This window comes from Gorilla gorilla, chromosome 4, assembly GCF_029281585.2.
Source record: "Gorilla gorilla gorilla isolate KB3781 chromosome 4, NHGRI_mGorGor1-v2.1_pri, whole genome shotgun sequence".
Classification (NCBI taxonomy): domain Eukaryota; kingdom Metazoa; phylum Chordata; class Mammalia; order Primates; family Hominidae; genus Gorilla; species Gorilla gorilla.
Window position 1 is genome coordinate 120,141,896 of NC_073228.2, and position 26,330 is coordinate 120,168,225.

Sequence of the window (26,330 nt, forward strand, 5' to 3'; positions counted from 1 at the left end):
CAGAAATAATTTATATTACATATCCAGTTATTATATTCCTTTGAAAGAATTCCTGTTACAATTATCAGCAAAGGCCAGGTGCAGTGGCTTATGCCTGTAATCCCAACACTTTGGGAGGCTAAGGTGGGAGGATCACTTGAGCTCAGGGGTTTGAAACCAGCTTGGACAAGATAGTGAGACCCTGTCTCTACAAACAATAAAAATAACTTACCGGGTGTGGTAGTGCACTTCTAATGCCAGCTACTCGCAGGCTGAGGCAGGAGGTTCGTTTACACCCAGGAGTTAGTTCGAGGCTGCAGTGAGCTGTGATTATACCATTGCACTCCAGCCTGGGCAACAGAGCAAGACCGCATCTCAAAAATAAACAAACAAAAAAGAATGATCAGCAAATTTAATTTCTTTAAAATCTTTTAACCTAAAATCCAATTTTGCATTATATGAAAATATCTTTCTATCTGGTTTCTGGAAGAATGGAGATGTAATGTCATTAACTTTTATGCTAAAGACAGCTATTTTTAAAAACTAGGCACAGTATCATCTAAAGGAGTGTATGTGTGTGTGTATGCATGTATGTATGTGTGTGTGTATATATATGTATTTAGATAGATATACTTTCTTTGGTTTAATTCAAGATAGTTTTGGTTTATGGATGACAAGATGTGGATGTATTTTCATAACTCACAGCTGTAGTTTATGCCATTAGGGTATTTCTCTTCTTATTCAGTATGACATAATATGCTACATTTTATTATCCAGACTATCTTTCTGACTCTGAGGAAAAAAATAGGTCCAAATAGTCAAATTCCATTATCTAATGACAGTGATAGGCAGGAAGCACATGGATAATTATATACATTGTCAGATTGAGCCTATGAAACTACTCTAACCAGGAGTTTCTACATTTTCCACCATGAAGTCTGTTGTTATAGTTGCTACTGATAACTAAGATGACAGGTCTGAATTTCATTTTATTTTCTCTTCTTCTTCCCTTAACAAAGATACTAATGAACTATGAGTTGACTCTTAGGCCAGAAGTATATAAAATTAAGGATGAAATATGTAGAGCCTAGACAATCCAAAGAGAAGCACCTTTAATACTAGTAATTGAACTGTCATTGAACTTAATGCATTTCATATATCTTTGTTGGGTGGGGGCTGCAACTGATTTGTGTTCAAACTGAAGATAAATTGTTTGAAAATCCACTTAATTGATGGACAAAACCTTCCATACATTTTATGACAGGTAAAAAATGAAGTTAGTTGATTCTGGTTTTATAAGCAAACTTGTGACTTCCTAGTTATAGTCCTAAGGAAGGCTGAATGTGTTTTCCTCCTAAAAATGCAATGACTCCAGGGTAGCTTTTGATCAAACCCACTCCTAATATTTGTAAGACCTGAAACGAGTAAAAATGGAGACCCATATCATACTGGTAAATGTAAAAGTCATTTAAAAAGCTACCTAACTCTTAAATGTGCTCTATACTCCTTACTTGATAAGATGTCTTCGTGATATCTTGGAAAGACAGATTTAAATTTAAAATTTTTGGACTCCTTGGGATTCCATGTCAGAACATGATAATGTGGGGAGTTGGCCCTTGGCCTGCCACCCTTTCCTTTTTGTCCTGCACATCTAAGCTCCATTCTTAGTTCCCCACAAAACAACTGCCCTGGGCCACCCCTTGGAGGACTATGGAGTATATGCTGTCTACATATAGACATGAAACACATACCACTGCTGTATTCCCCATGGTCTTTTCTAAGTCATTATGGATTGAAAGAGAAATGGCAATGATTATGACAGACATAAGTCAGATGCTTTTCTGTATCAATTTAGATGATTATGTGTCTTTCCACATTTGTTCTGTTAATGCAGTGTAATATACTAATCATTTTTCATATGCTGAGCCATGCTTGCATTGTAGAAATAAATACTAATTGTATAATGATATGTATTATACCATGGTGTATAAACCCTTTAATGTGCTCTTGACTTTAGTTTGCTAGTGTTTTGTTGAGGATTTTTGCGTCAATACTTATGGATATTGGTCTGTAGTTTTCTTGTAGTGTCTTTGTCTGACTTTGGAACCAGGATAATACTGGCCTCATTAGAATAAGCTTGGAAGTATCTCCTCTTTTTCAAGTTTTTGGAAGAGTTTCAGGACAATGGATGTTAATTCTTTAAATGTTTTGTAGAATTGTCCAGTGAAGGCATCTGGTCCTGGGCATTTCTTTGTTGAGGGGTTTTTAACTACTGATTCAATCTCCGTATTCATTATTGATCTGTTCATATTTTCTATTTATTCATGATTTAGTCTTAGTAGGTTGTTTCTAAGAATTTATCCATCTTGTCTTAGGTTATTCAACTTGTTAGCAAACAGTTGTTCATAGTGGTCTTTTATAACACTTTTTTATTTCTATGGCATCTGTTATAATGTCCTCTCTTTCATTTTTAATGTTAGTTATTTGGGTCTTCCCTCATTTTTTCTTAGTCTAGCTAAGGATTTGTCAATTTTATTGATCTTTTTAAAAAACTAACTCAATTTCTTTGAATTTTTATATTGTTTTTTGATTTTCTATGTCATTTATCTCTGTCTGTTGTAATCTATATTATTTTCTTCTTCCTGCTTACTTTGACCTTAGGGTTTTTTTTTTTTTCCTAGTTCCTTGGATGTAAAGTTAGGTTGTTAAGTTGAGATATATATGTATTTTACATTATACACTTAACAGCTATAAACTTAACCCTTTAACACTAGTTTCACTCCATCCCAAAATTTTGGCATGTTGTGTTTTCACTTTCATTTGTCTTAAGATATTTCCCAGTTCCAGTTCCCCTTATTACTTATTTGGCCCATTGATTGTATGAGAATGTGTTTAATTTCCACGTATTTGTAGATTTCCCAGTTTTCCTTGTGCTACTGGTTTGTAGTTTTATTCCATTGTAATCAGAAAAGATACTTTTTATGATTTCAGTCTTCTGGAATTTAAGATTTGTTTTTTGGCCCAATGCATGGTCTTATCCCAGAGAATGTTCCATGGGTACTCAACAATACATATTCTGCTATTTTTGATTGGAGTGTTGTTCCGTATATGTCTGTTAGGTCTAATTGGTCTATAAGGTTATTCAAATCTTGTTTCCTTGTTGATTTTCTGAACAATTCTGTTCATTGTTGAAAGTGGAATATTGAAGTCTCCTACTATTATTGTGTTGTTGTCAAATTTCTTCAATCCTGCCAAAGTTTGTTCCATATATTTAGATTCATGTAAATACAGTAAGTCCTCATATAACATTGTGATAGGTTCTTGGAAATTGCATCTTTAAGCAAAACAATGTACAGCAGGCTTTTAAATAATGTCATTTTGTTCAATGTCCTTTTATCATAATGTTGAGGGAAAAAATGGCTTTGTTGTTTGTGCTTTTACTTAAAGCTGCAGTTTTCAAAAACCTGTGACAACTTTGAGAACTTACTGTATTTATGCACCAAAGCTATGAGGTTTGGTGCATAAATATTTATAATTGTTTTATTTTCCTGGTAAATTGACCCTTTTATCATTATATAATGTCTTTCTTTGTGTCTTGTAATGGTTTTTTATTTAAAGTATATTTTGTCTGACTTTAACGTAGCCACTTCTGCTCTCTTTTGTTACCATTTACACGGAATATCTTTTTCCATCCTTTCACTTTCAGCCTATGTGTATTGTTAGATCTAAAGTATGTCTCTTATAAACAGGGTATAGTTGGATTCTGTTATTTTATTCAGTTAACCAGCCTGTATCTTTTGATGTGGGGAGTTTAATCTGTTTACATTTAAAATAATTACCGATAGGCAAGGACTTATTGCCGTTTTGTTAGTTGCTGTCTATGTCTTGTTCCTTTCCTCTCTCATTGCCTTTCTTTGTGTTTCATTGATTTTTTTTTCTAGTGGTATGCTTTCATTCCCTTCTCACTTCCTTTTGTGTGTATCCTGCAGATATTTTCTTTGTGGTTACCATTGTAAATCCATAAAACATCTCAAAGTTATAGTATTCTATTTCAAACTGATAACAACCTAACTCTAATCACATACGAAAACTTTCTCCTTTACTACTCCACTTCTCCATTTGTTACTGATGTTACAAATTACATTTCTATATATTACATATACATTAATATAGATTTATGGGTTTTGTTTTGTTTTGGGGTTTTTTCATTTAAATTTCACATACTAAATTTACAGTAGTACCTGTTACTATATTTTTCCATGTATTTACCTTTATTAGAGAACCTTATATTTTTATACAGCTTTGTGTTTTTGCCTGCTGTCCTTTCATTTCAACTTAAAGAACTTCCTTTAGCATTTTGTATAGATTAGCTCTAGGTAATGAACTCCCATGGCTTTTCTTTATCTGGGAAAATGTTAATTTCTTCTTCACTTTTGAAGAACTGTTTTGCCAGATGCAGTATTCCTGATTAATAGTTTTTTTGTTTTTGTTTTTGTTTCCTTTCAGCACTTTGAGTATATCATCCTACTCCTTTCTGGCCTTCAAAGTTTCTGCTGAGAAATTTGCTGATAATATTATGGAAGCTCCCTGATATGTGATAAATCACTTTTCTCTTGCTGCTCTTAAGTTTCTGTCTTTGACTTTACACAGTTTGACGATAATGTTTCTTAGTATGGTTATCTTTGGATTTTCCTCGTTGGAGTTGTTTGAATTTCTTGATCTGTATGTACATTTCTGTCCACAGATTGGGGAAGTTTTCAGCCATTTTTTCTTCAGATAAGCTCTCTTATTTTTTTCTCTCTTACTTTCCCTTCTGGAATACCCATTATGCATATATGGACCTGGTTGATATTGTCCTAAATCCCTTAGCATCTCTTCACATTTCTTCTTTCTTTTTTCTCCTCTGCTTGGTGACTTCAGATAACTTGTCTGCAAGTTCACTGATTCTTCATTCTGCCTAAAACTGTTGTTGAATACCTCTAATAAGTTTTTCTGTTCCGTTACTGTATTTTTCAGCTCCAGGATTTCTGTTTGGTTCTTTTTTATAGTTTCTGTGTTTTTCTTGATGTTCTCGTTTTGTTCATGTATTATTTTCCTGATTGTTTTCAATTGTCTGTGTTCTCTCTATTTTATTTTATTTTATTTTATTTTATTTATTTTTTTTTTGTGAGACAGTCTCACTTTACCACCCAGGCTGGAGTGCAGTGGCACAATCTTGGCTGACTGCAACCTCTGCGTCCTGGGTTCGAGTGATTCTCCTGCCTCAGCCTCCCGAGTAGCTGGGATTAAAGGTGCATGCCACCATGCCTGGCTAATTTTTGTATTTTTAGTAGAGATGGGGTTTCACCATGTTGGCCAGGCTGGTCTCGAACTCCTGACCTCAGGTGATCCACCCACCTCAGCCTCCCAAAGTACTGGGATTACAGATGTGAGCTACCGCTCCCAGCCTTCTTTTAGCTCATTAAACATCTCTATAATAGTTGTTTTAAATTCCCATTCAGGTAGCTGATAGACCTTTGTTTCTTCAGGGTAAGTGTCCCAAGTTTTATTTTGTTCCTTTGATTAGGCCATATTTCCCTATTGCTTTGTATGCTTTGTGATTTTTGCTGGTCATTTTGAAAGACAACTACCTCCCCTGGTCTTTGCGTACTGGCTTTGTGCAGGGGAAGACCTTCACTAATAACCCAGCTGGGAGTTCTAGGGCCTCTCAAATGTTTTCTGATATCTTGCTCCCTCTGGCACCTGCCCGTGGAACTGCAGGTCTAATAAGCCTCTCACCTCTGTTTTCAGTGCCTTCCAAACGCTGGTACTGGGCCTGTGAGTGCCCTTCTTTAATTAATACAGAAACCAGTTCCTTGGGAATCCCCCAGAAAGCCAGAATGTTGGATGTATGGTTTATTCTTTTGTTTCTGTCCTGAGGGAGGAGCTCTGGCATGGGGGGTGGTGGGTTCTTCTTGGTTGCTCCGCTATTCCACATGGGAGAGAGGCATGCATGAATACACTGAACACTGTGAAATTCATTTCCTACCACTTTCGTTGGAATTCCTTCTTGGTTTTATAATGGTGTGGGTGCTGTAGCATCTCAGCTGGTCTCTCAAGTTCTCACAAGGGTATTCTGATCCGTATATTGTTAACTTGGTATCTTAGTGGTGGAAAGAGGGCCTCTAGCTTTCTAGTCTACCACTATAGCTATTGTTCTTTTAAGAAGTATGTTTTCGAAGTTACATTTCTTCTCTTTCCTCAATGTAACATTTTAGGAAACACCACCTTAAAACAAAGCAAAGCAAAATATAGAAAACAAGAACCTGGCTTGACTGCCACCTTTAGGGGTACATCAGATCAGTTGTTTACACACTGATTCAGCCTTCATTCTCTCCTGTCTTTTTGGATGGAGGTGAGAGTAATGAACTTGTCTTGCTTTTCTCAGAACTTTAGGGTAAACCTAGGCTTATCATCCTTCCTTAACTGCTAGGAGGGCATATACTATATATAGATGATGCTGATTAAATCTTTGGAGCTTTAATGATGTGTGACAGCCAATAAATTTTTCTAATATAGTATAAAAACTTCATGATTTTATATCATTCTTAAAGGAAGAGGCTTTAAAGCAGATGTACTTCTTTTTTCATTTTAAAGCTTAAGTACTTAGATAGATATATGAGAGAAAATGAAGAAGTATGGAAATTTGATCCTGCACACTTAGCTTCATGAAGAGTGAGATGCATTTTCTGAACATAGCCCCATTGACTCTTCTGGAATTAGTTGGAGATAATTTGGTATGAAATGTCGGCTTTATAAATAGAAATGGAAATCATTAAAACAGATAAACAAAAGTGAACATAGAAACTGGGAACTAGAATAAACAGTATGTTGGAAATGACCATGTGGCTCAATTTTGCATCAATTTTCTACTTCTTTAGTTCATGATGCCCATTTTATGTCATGTGGTTACAGCAGTGTGATCAGAGCAGTTAGCATATTCTTGGCATTGTCTCCTCATTAACTTTCACTTCTTCAGAGGGACCTTGAGTAAAATAAACACATTTGAGCAGTCTTAAGCAAATTGTTTGAATTGTTTCCTCAGTGTACAGAATCAACCAAAAGTAGGTTGGATTGAGTTGAGTTGGGTTTAGTTTAATATCATACTTTACTACAGCATCATACATATATATACAATATTACCTAGCATCTGTAGCACCCATAAAGGATTCTCTAATGCATGTGAAGTAAAAGGAAAGAGAGTGTTTAAGTCCTGACTTTGAAACTGTTGTGTTAATTGTGAACTTTTGCTGAGTCTATACATTGAAGAAGGTAACACTCAGCATGTTGAGATCACAACTGCTAGATTAGTGCTTGGAGGCAGTAGCTGTGCTGATGTGAGGCATTAATGGCTGGGTGAGTTCAATCAGATATCCTGCCTCCAGTATCTTTGTGTAATGGTATTTACTAGATTTCAAACAGACTGCTGAGAAAGATGAAATATAATCTCATGTATTATCTCTGTCTTGAAAAAATTAGATAATAAAGTTGTTCTCTTACTGGCATATGTTTTATTAACCTTCATAGAGTCAACTTAAAGGACAGATGTCTGTAGAATCAAACCTTTTGCTAGAGTGTTATTAAGTGCATTTTTGAGTTCTAGGAATCATGGGGTTGAGTAGAGCAGGTAAGCATTTTTTAAAACCACTCAGAGGACAATCTTATGTCATATTCTGAGGTTAGCTGGAGAGAAAAAATGTGATGTAAATTGTGTGCAACTATATTCTTTTTGTTGTTTTTCTTCCTTACAGAGCCTGGAGAAAGTTCTTGTGGAATTCAGTCACAAGGAGTTGTTTGATTTCTATAACAAGGTCTGTATTTTTAAAATAATTTTCTAATATGTGGAGTTTTTTTCATAATATTTTGTTTTCCTTTTATGAATTCTTATTTTTAAATGTCCTATTATGGAACTAAGTTCTTTAAACTTCTCTTATAAAAGACCTTATGTTTCACAGGAGGAAGTATAGCAGAAATGAAGAGAATCTGAAAAACTAAATCAGGAAGAAAAGGAAAATAGTTTTAATTAAAGCAATAGGATTGTTGCTTTAATATAAAACATTAAGTAGTGAGCTTTGTGATTCCTAGCCACACTGACACTTTAAATATATATAATGTCAAATACTTTAATTTCTGGGCCCAAGGGTAAAGGGAAACATGCGTTTAGAGATTTATCTGTGAGTATATTTCATGTCTCTTTCTGAAGACTGATTTCGTAATCCAGGAAAATATACTCCCTCCACCCCCCCAACTTTAAAATATTATCAAGTAGGCAGTTCTTCTGCCAGTCTACTGCCACTGGACCATGCGTGTGGTTATCCTGTTCAGCCCACCACCACTGTACCCACTCCCTCGTATACTGTAAGCCTCCAATAAAACCCCATGTCTCATTAAAAAAAAAATTATGGAGTGATAATTTAAAATGAAACAGCTGAAGACACTTAAAACAACAGTATTAAGAAATCTGCTTTCTTCGAAAATTTGAAAACTTAAATTTTCAAGCACGAATTCTAATATCTTCACCTAAAAAGAAAAATATTCTAAGTGGTAATTTTATTGCTATGTGAATGGATTTAATATTCATAGTTACCAATGCTATTTTTTCCTTTCTATTTGCATGTGTCTGAATAACACTTGATATGAGTTTTGTTCACTTCACTAATGTCTTTTTTTTTTTTGTCTTTGTAAATAGCTAGAGACTATACAAGCACAGCTGGATTCCCTTACATGATGTTTTCGAAGACTGTTTTTTTCATCACGCTTCTGCCACCTCATTATTTTGCATTGAAGATACATTGCCAGGTTGTGTTTTCTGAAGGATTCAGTGGCTTGCTTTCTGTAAATTATATGGCTTATCACTTCTTAGACAAATAACGACCAATAGAGATCATTGTTAAGAGTACTGAGGTTCTAATATACTTTCTTTAGTTCGGTGAGCCAACAGTAATTATTAAGAACACTTTCCCTTTAAAGGAAACAAAAGTGAATACCATATTGTTTTTACTGTCATAGTGTTGCTTTCTTGCCTGTCCTGCTTAGTTTTTACTTGCTGGATGATACCATAATGTATCAAGGAGCGTCCATGGATACAAGATAAGATGTGTACCTTAGTAGAATACAGAGCTTTGGTAATTACATGAATAAAATTAAGAAAATAGCCATATACAATCAAATACACTATGGCATTTTTATTTGAATACGATGAGTATATTTTGCTTTGGAAATAATATAGGAAGGAAATGTAAAATAGTGAGTAGTATGGTATCAGTTAATTCCAGTCTGAGCTTCTCTGTCAACTTCAGTTTCTCTCTGAGTTTAATGATTTAATAATAGTCCAGGTTTTTGTGTGTTTTTCTTTATACTGCAAATTAATAATGATTCACTTTATAGTTTGGGAGACAGAATCAGGTCTTGAATAAAATAATTGTAATGAGTGTTAAATGGGCACCATTATTCGAATCAGATACCTTTTATATTCTCTTTCCATAAATATGTTGATTTCTGTCAATAAAATTTTTGTGTCTTAGGATTGGTTGAAGTGTACATTTTTTAATTATATACATTATAGTATATTTTATGCCATCAATGTATGTAAATGAATACATTTACATACATTTGTTTAAAAAAACTTGAATTTTTTATGAATGAAATTTCTGTATTGTTTCCAAAAAGAGAGAGATTCAAACATGACTTTCTTCACATGAATAAATTTGATTTCAGAAATGTCCTATATTTAAATAAGCAAAGCCATTGAAACTGAAGCACATTTCTTATTTGAAGCATCTGGGAAATACAACTGTTAAATATCTCTCAAATATTCAGTATATGGAATTTATACCCACATTTGTTTGTATATCTGTTTGTAAGCTGTTGCTTAGAAGAATTGAGAGTTTGGATTATTTCAGAATACAACTATTACAGTTTTCCATAGTTGATTGAAAGTTTTTAAACTCAGACTTTCATTGGTAGAATATCTGGAAGGCATGTTTGCAATATAATGTGGCTTGTAGGATCTTTCCTACTTTTTTATGCTCTGTTTTGCCAGTTCTCAAAAGTAAATACCTGAAGTCCTAGAGGTACTATAGACGTTTTGGTAAACATTCTTTGAGACTTTTTCTCATGTACATGTAAATATACATCATCCCAAGTTAAATTTGATAGGCCTTCCTGACAGTAGCCATATAGATAAATAGAAGTTTTCATTGGTTTAGTGGCCAAACTGAATTCTTAATGTAGGTATACAAGTTAAATATGATGGTTAGAAATGAAGTTTTCTGAAAGTAGTTCGTTGTATGCTCCCTAAAAGAATTAGCTTTGTATTATCTTAAGAATATCTCTAAACCTATGCAAAAATATGGCAAATAGTCTTCTTTCCATTAGTCTAGTTCAACAAAATCTGACTCAGAGACACTAAAGAAAGGGCAAGTAGAAGATCTAATGCCAACTAAGAAGATAATTATTTCTGAAATATTTAGTTGAAGATAACTTTCTTTCTTAAGACATTACTGTTGTTATGATGCACAAGTCAAAGAACATGTGGCATTTCCAAAGAGTATTAAATGCATGTTACTTTTTTATAAAAATAAGATAAATGAGATTAATGGGGCTTGGAACTGCAATCTTGGTAAATAAAGTTACTGTATGTCTTTCACGAGTGTGTGACATGAGGGTTGAATAGACGTAGAATTGCTTGTTAGAAAGAGGAACTAATTTTTGTATCTATTACAAATTATATTTGTAATTCTTCCCTAATTATAAATTATCATGATTATTTTTATTTGGGAAATACCAAAAAATCATGAATAACTAATGTAAACTTATAGAATCCTATCATCCAAAAATGGCCATTAATGACAGTTTGATAGATTTATTGCAGTTTTTTTGTATCCATTTATCTTTCTTGTTCATTTTTTCTTCTTTCCTAACAAATTGAAGTAATGCCATAAATTCTGTTTCATACTTTGCTTTATGTACCCTTACAGCATGAACATTTTTCATATCTTTATTGCCCAAACATAATTTTAATGTATATTAAATAGTTCATCATTTGAATGATCTATACTTTATATAGTTTATATTTCTCAAAATAATTAAATTGTCCAAATTTTGGCACATTTAGATTATTCTAATTTTTGAACATAGGGAACTCACTGATAAATACAATTATACATAAACCCTAGACCACATCTCTCGTGATATTATTAGTATAGATTCCTAGAAGTAGAGTTGCTATGTCAAAAGTATGAAGATTTATTTTCTATTTTCATCTTTAATAGGATTTTCATTATAAAAAAACAAGGCCAGGTGTGGTGGCTTATGCCTCTAATCCCAACACTTTGGGAGGCTGAGGCAGGAGGATCACCTGAACCCAGGAGTTTGAGAACAGCCCACGTGACATGGCAAAGCCTTATTTCTATAAAAAATACAAAAATTATCCAGGCTTGGTGGTGCATGCCTATAGTCTCAGCTACTCAGGAGGCTGAGGTGGGAGGATCACCTGAGCCCAGGAGGTTGAGGCTGCGAGTCATTCTATCACCCTACTGCACTTCAGCCTAGGTGACAGAATGAGACCTTTTCTCATACATATATATATATCTGCCCATTAAAACAAAGTTGCACCATTTTGCCATCTCACTTCCTGGAAGTACCTACCTAATACTGCAAACATTTGGTGGGTGCGGTAGCTCATGTCTGTAATCCTAGCACTTTGGGAGGCTGAGGTGGGCAGATTGCTGGAGCCCGGGAGATTGAGGCCACCATGGTCAATATAGTGAGTCCTGTCTTAAAAAAAAAAAATAAATAAATAACAATAATAATAATAATAATAATAATAATAAATTAGCCAGGTGTGGTGGCACACACCTGTGGTCCCAGCTACCTGGGAGGCTGAGGTGGGAGAACTGCTTGAGCCCAGGCAGTTGAGGCTGTAGTGAGCTGTGATCATGCCACTGCCCTTTAGCATGTGCAACAGAGCAAAACCCCATCTCAACACACAAAAAACCAGACATCTTATAATACAAATATACACACCTCTTGTGTATTTTCAAAAATACATTTATATTTATTTCAAGGCCTTTGATATATATTGCTAAATTGTTTCTCCAAAGGATTATATTAATTTGTACTCCCACAAACAATGAATGAGAACTCACTTGCCTCAAGCCACCTTCAGCAGCCCCTTCTTCCTTCTATACATTTCACCCTTAACATTCTTTATAACCTGAGATCAGTGTTTGTTTAGGAAGAGTGATGGGACATATTGAGATATGTCACTTTGATAACTATAGAAGGATTGAAAAGGAAATCTCTTTAAAAATCAAATATGAGAGCCAATAACTCAGTATTCAAGTGTAAGGGCTTCGAAGTCAGGCATTTATTTATTCAACAAGTAATCACTGCTGAGTGTGGTGAATATGGTGGCAGGAACTGTGTATGCTAGGTACCATGTTAACAGTGATAGACAAAACTAGTTCTTGGCCTCTTGAAATGTAATGTGTTAGTGAAAAGTAAACAAATATGGAATAAATGAACAAATATGGGACAAAATATAATTGGATTCTATTCAGAGAAAATTAATGATGGAACCAAACTTGGATTGGGGCATCAAGGAAGGATTCTCTGAGGAGTGAGATTTGAGCTGAGTCCAATATGATGAGTTAAGATGGCACAGTAGTAGAATAGAGTGACAGGCATTCTAGAGAGAATGGCCCATGCAAAATCTCAGAGGATGGGAAAGGCTTAGCGCATTGCAGGAACCAAAAGGTCAGTGTGGCTAGAGTGTAGTGAACAGATGGCATAGTGGAGTGCACTACATTTAGGTAGACAGGGAGCCATTCTCTTACAAGTTTTGTCATTTGTACCACCAAAATGTATTGCAAGTGTATCTCCAGGGCACTACCCTGTCCAAGCTGCCATCAACTTTGCCCTGGACCACCTTTCTTCCATTCTAGCCCTCCTCCAGTCCAGTCGTTGTACAGAGCTAATTTTTAAAAAATAACCTATTAATTATACCATCTCCCTGCCTAAAACCCTTCAAAGGATCCTATTACACATTAAGTAAAATTTAACGATCTGGTTTCTCAGGACAGTGCAAAGGTTATATCCTTGTTCTTCTACTTTGTGTGTGTGTGTTGAGCAAGTTAATTTGTGAAAGTTCACTTATCTTTGTAATAGGAATAATAATCTAACTAACATGAGTGTTTTGAAGATTAAGTGAAATTCATGTTAAACATTTAGCATAATCCTTGAATCTCAATCATATAATAAGCATTAGCTGACATTTTTATAATCATTAAGAAAATAAGCAGACTTTCTGTTGAAATTTTTCCAGGTGAAGTTTGAATTACAGAGTCAAAGTTGTAGAAAGCTTGCTATGAAGCCCCTTCACTTTAAACTTATTTGGCATTCTAATAACAACTCCATTTTATAATCACAGATTCTAACACAATGCCAATTCTGCTTTTATTTTTTATTTAAAAAATGAGGTAATACATGTATTATGGGACCAGAATGAAAAAAATATTTTCTTCTGAGTACCTTTCCACGTGGCCCTTCTGGCTCTGAGAAATCTTTTTCTCTACTCAGTGAACTTTGATTTCTTCTTACCATAAATAATGTCTTCTACACTTTATTCATTATACTAAGGATCAGCACATGATGGACATGACCTACCACTTGTCTTTGTAAATAAAGTTTTATTGGAACACAGTTGTCTTGCTACCAAACTCACTCTTGAGACTTTCTCCCTTCTTTGCTTTGAAGAAATAATACTATGTTATAAGAGAGGCTGTGGATAGGACTACATGACAAGGAACTGAGGGTGACCTCTAGGGGCTGAGGGAGAACAGCCAGCAAGAAATTGAGGCCCTTTGCCTTATAGCCTCTACGAAATAAATTCTGCGAACAACCTTGAATTAGTCTGGAAATGGGTTTTTTTGTTGTTTTTTTGTTTTGCTTTGTTTTGTTTTTTTCCCTGTTAAGCTAGATGAGAGCACAGTCCAACTGACTTTTATTGCAGCCTTGTGAGATTTTAAACAAAGGACCCAACTAAACTATGCTTGAACTCTACCCATGGTAATTGTGAGATGATAACTCTGTTGTTTTAAACCTCTAACTTTGTAGTAATTTGTTATGCTGCAATAGATAACTAAAACAACAGCCATGCTCAATTGTTTACATGTGGTCTGTAGCTGCTTTTGAACAACAGCAGGGTTGAGTAGTTGCAGCAGAGACCATATGGCCCACAAAGCCTAAAACCTGGCCCTTTATAGAAAGAAAGGATGCAGAACCCTGCTTTATACTATGCTCTCTAAACCGGAGCATCCCTAGAGAAATAAAGTAGTTGGTAGGGAACACAAAAAGTCATAAGATGGACGTTGTATATATTTCAATAGCATCACTTCTACTTTTTGCCAGAAGTAGAAGAAATTGCATTTTCTATCCTCTTTTGCAGCTACTGCAGCCGTGGAACTAAGTGTTGCTAATGAATTGTGAATGGAAGTGATCATTCATCTCCAGTTGTCTTCCCCTTTCTGTGATTGAAACCCAGATTTGGAGCTGAGTCAGCTTTGAGCAGACAAGAATGCTAATGCTTAAGAGGTAGGGAGCAACAAGATGGAAGGAACCTGGGTCCCTGAATATACTTATAGAACACAACTGTCTCCATGCCCCTTGACAGAAATAAAATATCTTGTTTGAGTTATTAAATTTGGGGTCAGTTTAGGCTATACACAGCAGGTTTGCCTGTAGCCTAACTAATATGGTGGCAACATAATTTTATTATAATTGGCCAGTAATGTAAAACATATTTTAAAATGGAGATTTACATTTTATGGCAAAATGCATATAAATGTTAAAGAGGAAATGGGAAACTTTAAAAAACAGAACAAAACCTTTGTGCTTGCAGCCTGCGAATTCAGGCTAAATTCTCAGTGTTACTGGGAACCTATATTCACCTCCCTCCTTCAATGTGGTTATTTTGAGATAAATGTTTTGAGAAACCATAAGGGTATATTGTAAATTTCCCCCAAAGTCTTTCCATAATTCTTTTTCTACTGTTGAATAAGAGGACTGGGATGGTTCTGATTTATTCAGATGCATTAGTCAGAAGCTACTCAGGAATTATAATTTAAATTTCTGATCAATTTTGCTTCCCTAAAACTTTGATTTTTTTTTGCCATCATTATGCAAATAGTCCTACTCAATAGACCAGCCTCATTTAATGCTAAAATTAGGAACACATTAATTTGAGGTATTTTATAGTAAAGCTTAATGGCATTTTTAACTTTGGATAATTTTAAGGATTTTTAACCATTGCTCCCATCTCGCCATATGCACACTCTTGAAGTATTTTTGAAGCTCTTTTGCTTTTCTCTGAATTATAAGGTTTTACTAGCTGTTATGGAGGCCTACAGTCCAAATCTAAGTGATGGCAGTTTTCATAGCCTACTTTGTTTTATTTGAAATGGAAAGTTACTAATTTTTCTTCCAAAAGAAGTAGTCTGCAAAGACAGGAAAGGTGAAGCCAGTCCAGTCAATGAATCTGTAAGGAAGAAGGTGCTACAGGCTTAGAGAGACTGTTTCAATCTCCAAGGCAGGAAAAATAATGAATATATAATAATCTTCTTTTAGTGAAACCAGAGTTCAGTCATTTTTAGCATCTTTTAATGAGAACCTGATTTTTTAATGATTTTTAAAGATTTTTCCTTCAAAAAATCTAGGTAAAGGAAAGCAGTTAATAGTAAATTTAATAGTTGCATTTATTTTTTTCTGACTTAGTTTGTATTTTTTAATTGGCAAATAAAAATTAAAAACACTGTACATTCTACCCAAAACTTTAAAGGAAAAGTCAATAATAAAGTTTTTTAAATCTATGATAAATATAGACTTGCTGTAAGGCAAGGAGTGCAGTGATTTCTCAAGGCCTTTCCTCATCTCTCCTTCCTTCTGAGATTTCTGAGTTTCCTTTGTGTACTATTTCTAGTCCACATTTCAAATTATTCTGCAGTTTCAACCAGACTACATAAGGGGACAAAGGAAAAAGCTGCTGTCCCCTTAATAAGGCTGCTTTAACACATCAGCCTTGGAAGCTCCAGCATTTCTCTCCATCCCAAGAATGTGTTTATGCTTTGACAGAGGAGCAGAGTAATTTCCATCTGATCAGAGAAAAGGTGACTTGTGTATTCCAGACCATGTGTTCTACTTTGCAGTCCAGCTTCTCACTCTTTTTCATGCTGATGCAAGTAGTTCTATGAACATTGGGGTGCTTTAGAAATACTGACTGAATGAATTAATAGAGTACGTAAATAGTTTTTTTCTGCCTTGGGCTCTCTCCATTTATTTGCACAGTACTATCTAAATTCTTAAAATAATTGTAAACTTAAAGTTGTACAAAAGTAGTTTTCAAACTGGTTTAGCCAACTATGCTGGTATTTGGTAATTCCATTAGGGAATAGCCACATCCCTTCTAGGGAGTATCTCCTGAGGTCACTGATCCTTTTATTCATCATCCAGGAGATAAACATGAGAATAAAAGCCTTATAACCAGCCAGAGACCCAGATTTCTGCCCTCCAGAAGGCTAGAGCAAGTTCTCCCATTGCTGTGAAGAGATTTATGATAGTCATGAAGTTGACCTATACATGCTTCTGGGTACTGATGCTGCAAAGACTGAAAACAGTTACATTCCTACAATTTCAGAGTTGATTTATGTGATAGGGTCAAAATGAAGTGCTCCAGAGAGACATCAACAACATTCTTATACTGAAATATATGTTCAGTGTGTATAGATTTTCTGAGCTCATTACCCAGAAGATTTTAATTTCCTGCTGAAAAGAGTATCTTGATTAAAGACACACATAGACACACACACACACACACGCCTATACACACTGCCTACAAACAGGCTTTCCTCACTGATGTGGGACAATTCTGACAAAGTTTTTTTAAGTCTCCCTTTACATGGCACAGATTGTTCCAACTTATCACAAATATACCAGCTGGACAAAAATCAGGAATAGTTGACATAGATAGTACAGAACGCAGGCAAGATAAACAGAGCCACACAGAAAGCTCTTCAGTAACAGTTTAATTTTATGCAACTAAGACTGTGCCCTTAGATGTAGAGCCCAATGTGAGGGATCAGTTTCTTATGATAGAGTAATATTTATAACATCTAACTTTTCTACCTTATGGCAGAATGCCCTGTGAATCCTTGAAACTCAAGGCCCTCTTTGTCAGAGTTTTGGTTCTTACTGCAAAGTATGTTCTTTCCTTATGTCATCCAAACAAAGTAACTAGAGTAGTAAAAAGAAAGTCAGTGAGTTTGGATGCATTGGCTTTCTGGACTTGCAAATTATCCAGTGCAGGCATTTCTCACACAGCAGGCTTGGAGGACTCTGGGGGTGGCCACCTTTGCTAGATATGCTGTTAACCTCCTTCATATGGTTGGGTCAGTGATCTTGTAAAGTTCTGCTTGGCAGGCTCATAGGTGTTGATAGGTGCCCTAAACTGATGGACCAGTAGAGTGTGGCCACCATCTGTGAGGTTATTTCTTCAGGCCCTCAATAAGCACTTACCCAAATGCACTGATTTTACAGTGCTGTGGTTCTGTACTGGATTCCATGAAGCACCCTTCCCGTCTCTGATTTTCCAGGATCATTTTCCTTAAGTTAATGCCATTCCTGTAAATGCATTTCTACTCTTTGATCCCTTTTCTTTAGTTTACACTTTCAGTTAAATCTGTAACCAAGATAATCTTTGAAAATTATTTTAATTAATGTTTATATTTAGCTCTATAGTCTATGTAAGGAGATCCAGGGTTACAAGAGTCTGCTTGAAAAAATAGAGCCACAACAGATCAAATTTTCTTAGCAGAGGATTGTATTTTTTGAAATGTTAAAAATTCTCCTATAATTAAATATTTAAACCTTATTTCATCATTTTTCTAAGCGTTTTTACTTTAGGGTTTACTAAAGGAATCCAAATCAATTTCATAAACTTCTCTGTATAGGATTTCAAATAGAACATTTTTATGGAAATAGGGTGAATGTGTTATAGAGGAAGAAATGCTTCTGCCTCTCTGCCTACTTCCCTATTGACCCTCTCTCTCGTTCTCCCACATCCTTTAGGGAAGAATGGCTTGCCATTCTGTTTGGTCAGTTAAAGTATTGGTTGGCCATGTTTATCGATGGCCAGATCAACCATAAAAAGACCATGCCCATGGATGGTGCTCCTTTTGCATTTCTTGCTTCCACTCCATGGGTTGGAATAGAGATAGTCCAGATTTTGAGGAGAAGCTGAGATGTGTGGGGAAGAGGGGCAGGTAGGGAGGGAGTGTCTTTCTTAGGCCTTAAGAATGAACCATGTGCTCTTACCTGACCTTACCAAGCTCTGAAAGATAATTGTCGTTTTGGTTCCCAGTTGCTATCAGTCTTGCTATGTGTAGCTCTTCTGGAAATGTCAGCATCAGGAGTGAATGGCAGGATAAGATTTGGGCATTTGTGAAGTTCTCTAGTCAGGTTCCATTAATGCAATCACAATTCCAGCCTCTGTCCTTTATCAGTCGTCTTAGCAGATCTGTCTTATTTTTCAGTGATAAACGTAGAGAGCTACGGGCAAAAACATCAAAGGTATCATTCATATCTTTCAATTCTCAAGTAGGCCTCGAGTAAGAGAAGAAGGCTTTGAAATCAGTTACTCTGACTCCCAAAGAAGACCTGCTTGAGACTTCTAACCCTCCATTCTAAATGAGCAAAAGTTTCATCTCCCTGAAAGCAGAGGGAAGACATTGCTGGGTCAGTTTCAAAGGCTCATTGGTTACCTTCCTGCCACAATAAACCATTGAGAGTCTCTGCTCCCAGTTCCTGGCATGGTGGAAATTAACCTTATGCTCACCTTCATCTATATACTTCTGAGTGAGAACTTGAACTTCATCATCCCCCTCTAGCTCCCCAGGAAAGTGAAGAGGTATGGAATATGCCCTCAGTAGCCTGGCTTGATTCTATCTTTTGGCTGTTTGCTGCATTTGTAGAAGGAAAAGAACAATAGAAAACATTGCTTCTCTCTTTGCAGACTAAGCATTTACAGTGGAACATAGCTAAGTAGGAAACCAAGAAAAAGAGAGGATGAGATGTTAACTCACGAATCGAGTTACTCTTGTGTGCTCCAGTAACAGATGTCCAAGCGTCTTCAGGCCTACCTTTGTGCCTCCTTTTTTAAACATATTTGATCATCTGCAAGTTGTACTGATTTACATCATATGAAACCCATGAGATGTGCTTGAGGCAGGGGAATGAAGGAATTAAAGGCTTTTTCCGTATGTTATTTTCACCCTGAAGTAGTTAACCTATCCCAGTGTGTATCAAAAGCAGAAGAAACTGATTCTGCAATGCCAAGTTGTTTCTGCCTTGGACCATTTACCATACCTGAATCTTATGTGTCTTTTTTTTTTTTGCTGAACCTCATCCACAAAATTTGTTGTAGGCAGTTCAAAAAAAATTATTTAAATTAAATTAGTGATAGTTAGCTTTAAAAAACATGCAACATTTCAGTTCCCTGCAAGGGGCTCTGAAATGTCCCGTGATATGTTTCAGAGCCATTAAGCTTGTTTGCCTCTTTCTGCTTCTCCTTCCTGACCACTGTTGTGGGGGCAGAGAGCCAGATGTCAGGAGGTTCCTTTCCCAAACCAATTAGCATGTCCTCATATTTTGCCCTCTTCAGCCACAGCTTGTTCTCGGCTCTCTCCCTGCATGAATCAACAGCAGACCCAGGACAGGCAGAGACCATCAGGAACTTAACCTTCACACAGAGAGAGACTCCAGATCTCAGAGAGCAGTGCCCAAGATTCCAAGACAGAACCCTGGGATTTTCTACTGTGAGTTTCATGCTGCAAATACACACATCAACAGTTATTTTATATGTATACTCAGGTTTCTTCATTTATTTGAAAAGGAGGAGGAAGGAATGGAGAAAAATGGACAGAGGTAGGAGTGTGTGGGGGTGTGTGTGTGCGCGTGCATGCACGTGTGTGTGTGAAAAGGCATTATATTTAAAGAACAATGGTTTTTGATAGCCTTATAATTACTGTATTCTAATAGGATGCTGAGCACGGCCTTGGCCGGTTAACTCTATTTGCTTAGTCATTCATTCATTTACACATGTATTTACCCATTAACTAATAGGCCAGTCAAATGAGGTTACTTCTGGAGTGCTCTAGTTCTGTTTGCATATCAGGATCTACAATAAAAGCATTGCCTTAGGTCCTCAGGTAGAGGTTGATGGGGGCAGAAAGGCTCTTCCTACTGACTCCACCAGCAGCATTCTGGTAAGATGAAAAATGGGGAAAGATTAGTGTGGGCCACCCTTGAGAGACTATGGTTGGTCATAATTGAGTAGACACAGCAATACCTTCATGAGACTATCCATCAAGAAATAAATTTTTAAAACTGTAGTTCTAGTAACAAAGACAAACCTATTTATTTTGTTTAAGTAAGTGTGCTTGGTGCCAGGGATTCGAAATAAGATAGGGGCTCATCCCTTTGGCCTTAATTCTAGGCTAAACATTACTCAGCTTGATGGTAAGTGTAATACTGAATACAACTACTACAGCAATGACCCACTGGAAATGTGTAGCACTTTACAGTTTATAGAAATCCTTTTATATGCTTGTTCTCGTTTGATCCTTGCATTATTCTTTAGTTAATTGAACAAGTGTTATTTCCATTTCCTAAATGAACAAACTAAAACGAAGACACCTAAGTCACTTGCCTAAGATTACACAGCTGAACTCAGACTAGAACTCAGAATGTCTAACCCCTAGTTTAAGGCTCTTTTAATACTTCACTGTGCCAATTATCAATTTTTGCCCCTCCAAATTTTCCCTTGAGTTCTCGCTCTGCCATTAATGTTTGGAATCCCTTTAAGCTCTCCTCCTTTATGTAAGCACCATATTAAGCTTTCTAAGTAGAGGGTGCTGGAGGGATAATGCAGGAGGAAGGGACTTCTCTTGTAGGCTCCAGCAGCTGCACTGTTGGTCACTGGTATGAGTGTGAGTGCATCTGGTGGTACTGTGCCCCAGCCAGAGCACACAGTCCCTTGGTAAGCTTGCAGCCCTGACCTATCCTAATGATCACCTTCTCATAGCTCTCCCAACACAGACACTAGAAATTCTAGCCCTCTTGCCCAGAGCAGTACCTCCAGCCCCTCTGCATGCCCACTCACCTGCCTCACCAATTGTGACTCACTTGTACCCTGCCCCTCAGATTTGCCCTCCTGACATGGACACTAGGAGTGCCAAGCCTTCTACCCAACAGTGATATTCCCAATGTATCTGTGCATACCCAGTCTGGCTGTGGCTCACGTACTTCCTAGAGAGTAGCTTTCTTCTTACTCAGTGAATGTGAACCAGCTCTGGCATGAACAAGCCAGCAAACCTCTCTTCCTTAATCCATTGAAGTGCAACTAGACCTTCTGCAACCAGATAAGAACCTGAGCCTTGAGGAAAGATCCCCTTCCATCCTTCCTTGAGCACTCTCCCTCAGCCCTATGGAACATTATAAAGTTCTCTTACATCTTATAGTTACTGTTTTATTATAGCTTAATCTTTTATTTTTTTTGAGACAGGTTGTCACTCTGTTGCCCACGCTAGAGTGCAGTGGCGTGATCTTGGCTCACTGCAGCTTCTGCCTCCCAGGTTCAAGTGATTCTCCTGACTCAGCCTCCCAAGTAGTTGGGATTACAGGTGTGTGCCACTGTGCCCAGCTAATTTTTGTATTTTTAGTAGAGACAGGTTTCACCATGTTCGCTAGGCTGGGTTTGAACTCCTGACCTCAGGTGATCTGTCTGCCTTGGCCTCCCAAAGCGCTGGGATTACAGGTGTGAGCCACTGTGCATAGCTAGCTTAATCATTCTTTATATTAAGCTTCCCTTATTTAAATCACTGTTTGGTTCCTGTCTCCTGATTGGACCCCAGTTGATGCACTCACTAAATGTTGGTGTGAAGTCACAGACAAGGTAGAGTTTCCTATGGGCAGGTTCTTTATCATATATCTCACATCACTACAAGCACCTGCCTATTTTAATGCCTGACACATAGAAAGTCTTGAATAAGTTCTGATTAATTGAGCACAATTTAAGTTAATTTTAACACCCCTATTTGTTGAGATGTAATAACAGCCTACTGAGAGGTCCAGCATGCTGAGAGGAAAGAGTCAAAAATTTGTTCATGTATGTGATCATTTATTTGTTCAGTAATGTTGATCAATAATGTTGACTGGGATAAGCAGCACTGGCTCCAACTGCAGGTCAAACAGCAGAATTGGCCCCAACTGGGAGGCAGAGTGAATGATTGCTGTTAGAGGACAAGCAAAGGGAACATTCAGAAGGAAAGAATGAAAACAACACAGACCCAGAAAGAACCAGGGAAATACAAAGTGCTGTAACCACTTCTGAGGCTCAGAGGGGACAAATGACCTGTCCCATGTCATGTAGCCCTCTTCTTGGCAGAGCCAAGAGTAGAGAGCAGATTCTATAATCCTCAGTCTAAACTCTTGACATTACATATTGCATTGCTTCTGCAAGTGGGGCGGGAAGGGGTGGTAATGCAAACTGCCATTTCGGGAAGTGGTTAAAAAAATACCTTAAAATGTGATTATCCTTTACCTAGTAGTTCTAAAGAAGTCCATGTTTGGGATCCAAGAAATTCCCCTGCCAGTGCTATTACCTTTTGGAAAACAACTAGCAGTCTGTCAAATATGCTAGATTTGGGGTTTGACGCCCCTCAAGGTAATCAGTGACCTGTTAAACCACAGTATCTCAAGCCTTGTAGGCAAAGCAAAATGTTACCTGTCCTACCCCCGCTCAAAGTATCCATCATTTCTCTGATGTAGTCTCACACCCATATGTAAAGCCTCTCTAGCACTCCTTTCCAAAATCTGTAGCTTAATTATGCTAATGATCTTCATTTATCATGTTGGTTTACTTATCAGGACATTTTCCTATTTCTGGTCAGATGTTTTTCCAGGGAGCCAAGGCATGGAATCCTTCATTAAGTGGGGAAGAACCAACAGAATTTGTTCCACATATTCCTCTGACACATCCCCAAAAGCATGACTTCTAGCCTGAATCCTACAATGAATGTATGGGCGTATGTGACACACTGTAATTTTTCATCAACAGATGGGTCACATATGAGCCAAAGATGAATGTAGATGTAGCAAGGTCTGTATGAACTAAGCCAAACCATGTTTAGAATGTCTTTGTTGGCTGTCATTGGGAAGTAGTGCGTGCTGATTAACTGATTTGAGATGCGCATACGCCTCTGTGCTGGAAAGCAAGAGACACGTGGGTCCAGAGAAAATGGACCGGCCTGTAAAGTGTCTTAGCAGAGGCCAGATGCTCTGCAAGGAGTTCCTGTGAAATGAGAGCTATACTTTTCAGACCACCTCTAGCTGAATATATCTAATTGGGAGTTGCAGGTACATGGGAAATAAAATTTCCCTCACTGGGGAATTTGCTGCAGTGAGGATGGCTCTATTAAATCAGTGAGGAAGCAAACTTCCAAGACTTGGAAATACTTACTTAGGCTATACACTTTGTAGGCTGGGCTTGCTCTAAGAGCCAGTCCTGAGATGCTTTCTGGCCTGATGGTTTTCAACAAAGCCACTATTTTTCTTTCTCTCTTCTTCCCTGTGTCTCTCATTCCTTGCACATATACTGTTCTAGAGATCTAAGGTTTTCTCCAGGAATACTCTTCTTTTACTTTTGTTTTATTCATTTAAGAGACACTGCTAAACTCTGGGAATACAGCAGCCCTCCGTGCAACTTCTTTTTGTTCGTTTTTAAATTGGGCAACACCTAATTCCATAAAATAGAATGAGTGTTTCTGAGACTTCTATTTTAGTCAAAATCTTGCCATCCTCTCTTAATAACCAATATAGGATTCTGTTACAGAGAGATTCAGAATAGTAGACTTCTGGACCTTGGATGTCATTGAGTTTAAGAGAAAGGCAGTCCCAGGACTCTGGTCTAGCAGCTGAGTAAGGCTCAGGCCTTAGAATGGCTTAGCTTGCTCCATTGCAATGCATCATCCTGGATGTTAAAATCCAGCTGTCTCTCTGAAAACTAAATATGAAAGACTGAGATTTAGTCAACTTTGCTGAGATTTAATTTACATATAATAAAATGAATCATTTTAACCGTGCAGTTCAGTAAGTTTTGAAAAATGTATATACAGATTCATGTAACTACCACCAAAATTGAGAAAGGACACTTCCACCATCTCAAAAGATTCTGTGTGTTCCTTTGTAGTAAGTCTCTTCTACCCCATCCCTAGACAACAGCTGATGTGCTGTCATTGTACACATATATTAGCTTTGACTGTCCTAGAACTTCATGTTAATGGGAAGCATCCTGTATGTACTGTTTTGTGTCTGGCTTCTTCAGTGTATTTTTGAAATTTATCCACGTTGTTGTGTGTACCCAAGGTGTGTTCTTTTTCATTGCCAAATAATGTTCTGCTATATGAATATACTACAAAATATTTGTCTGTTTATCTGTTGGTGGATTTTTGGATTCGTTCCAGTTTGGGGCTATTATGAATAAAGCTTCTATGAAAATTCATTTCTGTCTTTTGGAAGACACATGTTTTCATTTCTCTTGTAGAAATGCCTAGGAGTAGAGTGAGTCGTATGGAAGGTGTTTAACTTTATAAGAAACTGCTAAACTGTTTTCCAAAATAATTGTACCATATCACATTCCTACCATGCTTTTATGAGGGTTCTTAATGATCCATATCCTCACCAACACTTGGTATTGTGAGTCTTTCTAATTTAGCTTTCTAGAAGATGTGTGTTTTAATTTGCATTTCCATGATGACTAATGATTTAACAATTTTTCATGTGCTTATTGTTCATTCATATATCTTTTAAGAATTGTCTTTTCAAATACTTTGCTCATTTTAAAAATTGTATTTATCATTGCTCTATAAGAATTATTTATATTATATGGAAACGACTCCTTTGTGAGATATTTTTATTGTGATATTTTCTCTATGTCAGTGCCTTGCCTTCAAAAGAAAGAGTGCTTTATTTTTTAAAAGGCATGCTCTTATTTTTTTCTGTTATGATTTGTGCTTTATGTGTTCTAAGATATATTTACCTTTTCTGATGTCACAAATGTTTAAGTTTTATAGTTTTAGCTTTTATATTTAAATCTAATTGGATTTTTTAATTCTTTTTTATCCTTTTTATTGAGGTAAAACATACATATAAGATTTACCATCTTTACCACATTTAAGTGTACAGTTCAGTGCTGATAAATACATTCGTATTCTTTTGATTTCCCTTTATCTTCCCAGCCCTGCTACCCTTCCTAGTCTCTGACAACTACCATCCCACTTTCTATTTTTATGAAATACACTTTTTTAGCTCCCACATATGAGTGAGAACATGCAGTATTTGTCTTTCCGTGGTTGGGTTATTTCAGTTAACATAATGGCCTCCAGTTCCATTCATGTTGCTGTAAATGATAGGATTTCATTCTTTTTCTGAGACAGGGTCTTACTCTGTTGCCCAAGCTAGAGTGCAGTGGCATGATCATGACTCACTGCACCCTTGACCTCTCAGGTTCAAGCAATTTTCCTACCTCAGTCTCCCAAGTACCTAGGACTACAGGCATGAGCCACTATGCCTGGCTAATTTTTTTAAATTTCTTGTAGAGACGGTGTCTCATTATGTTGCCCAGGCTGCTGTCAAATTCCTGGACTTAAGTGATTCTCCAGCCTTGGCCTCCCAAATTGCTGGGATTACATGCATGACCCACCTCATCTGGCCAGAATTTCATTCTTTTTTATGGATGAGTGATATTCCATTGTGAATGTATGCCACTTCTTTTATTCATTCATTCCTTATGGAATGTTGGATCATAGTAGTTCTATTTTTAGTTTTTGGAGGAACCTTCATACTGTTCCCCATAGTGGCTGTACTATACTAATTTACATTCCCACCAACAGTGTGTAAGAGGGTCCCCATTTCTACATAGGCTTGGCAACATCTGTTATTGCCTGTCTTTTTGATACAAGGCATTTTAGCAGGTGAAATGATATCTCATTGTGGTTTTGATTTGCATTTCTCTGATGTTAGTGATTTTCAGCATTTTTTCATATACTGGTTGGCCATTTCTATTTCTTGAGAAATGTCTGTTCAGATCTTTTGCCCATTTTTTAACTGTTTTTTGAGTTTTTTTGTTTGGTTGGTTGGTTTCGTTTTGTTTTGTTTGCTATTGGAGTTTCTTGAGCTCTTTATATATTCCGGTTATTAAT

General features: G+C 36.7%; 1 protein-coding gene and 1 long non-coding RNA gene across 8 annotated transcripts in view; both read left to right on the forward strand.

Moving 5' to 3' along the window:
* The window catches only part of COMMD10 (COMM domain containing 10), a 218,753-nt gene extending 209,209 nt beyond the window's left edge, over positions 1-9,544 (forward strand). For 5 of the 7 annotated variants that reach the window (XM_019028256.4, XM_063706714.1, XM_055387470.2 and 2 more), the window contains 2 exons: positions 7,770-7,829; positions 8,708-9,544. In XM_019028256.4, coding sequence (XP_018883801.1) covers positions 7,770-7,829; positions 8,708-8,746 — 99 coding nt within the window. In that variant the 3' untranslated portion in view covers positions 8,747-9,544. Of the gene's footprint in view, positions 1-7,769; positions 7,830-8,707 lie in introns of those variants that run through there. The other 2 variants (XR_010133920.1, XR_010133921.1) reach the window with 1 other exon arrangement.
* Positions 9,545-15,902: 6,358 nt separating this feature from the next.
* Positions 15,903-24,631, forward strand: LOC134758578 (uncharacterized). The gene is made up of 2 exons (XR_010133922.1): positions 15,903-19,886; positions 21,635-24,631. It is a non-coding gene; the product is annotated as an uncharacterized lncRNA (long non-coding RNA).
* The last annotated feature ends 1,699 nt before the right edge of the window (positions 24,632-26,330 follow it).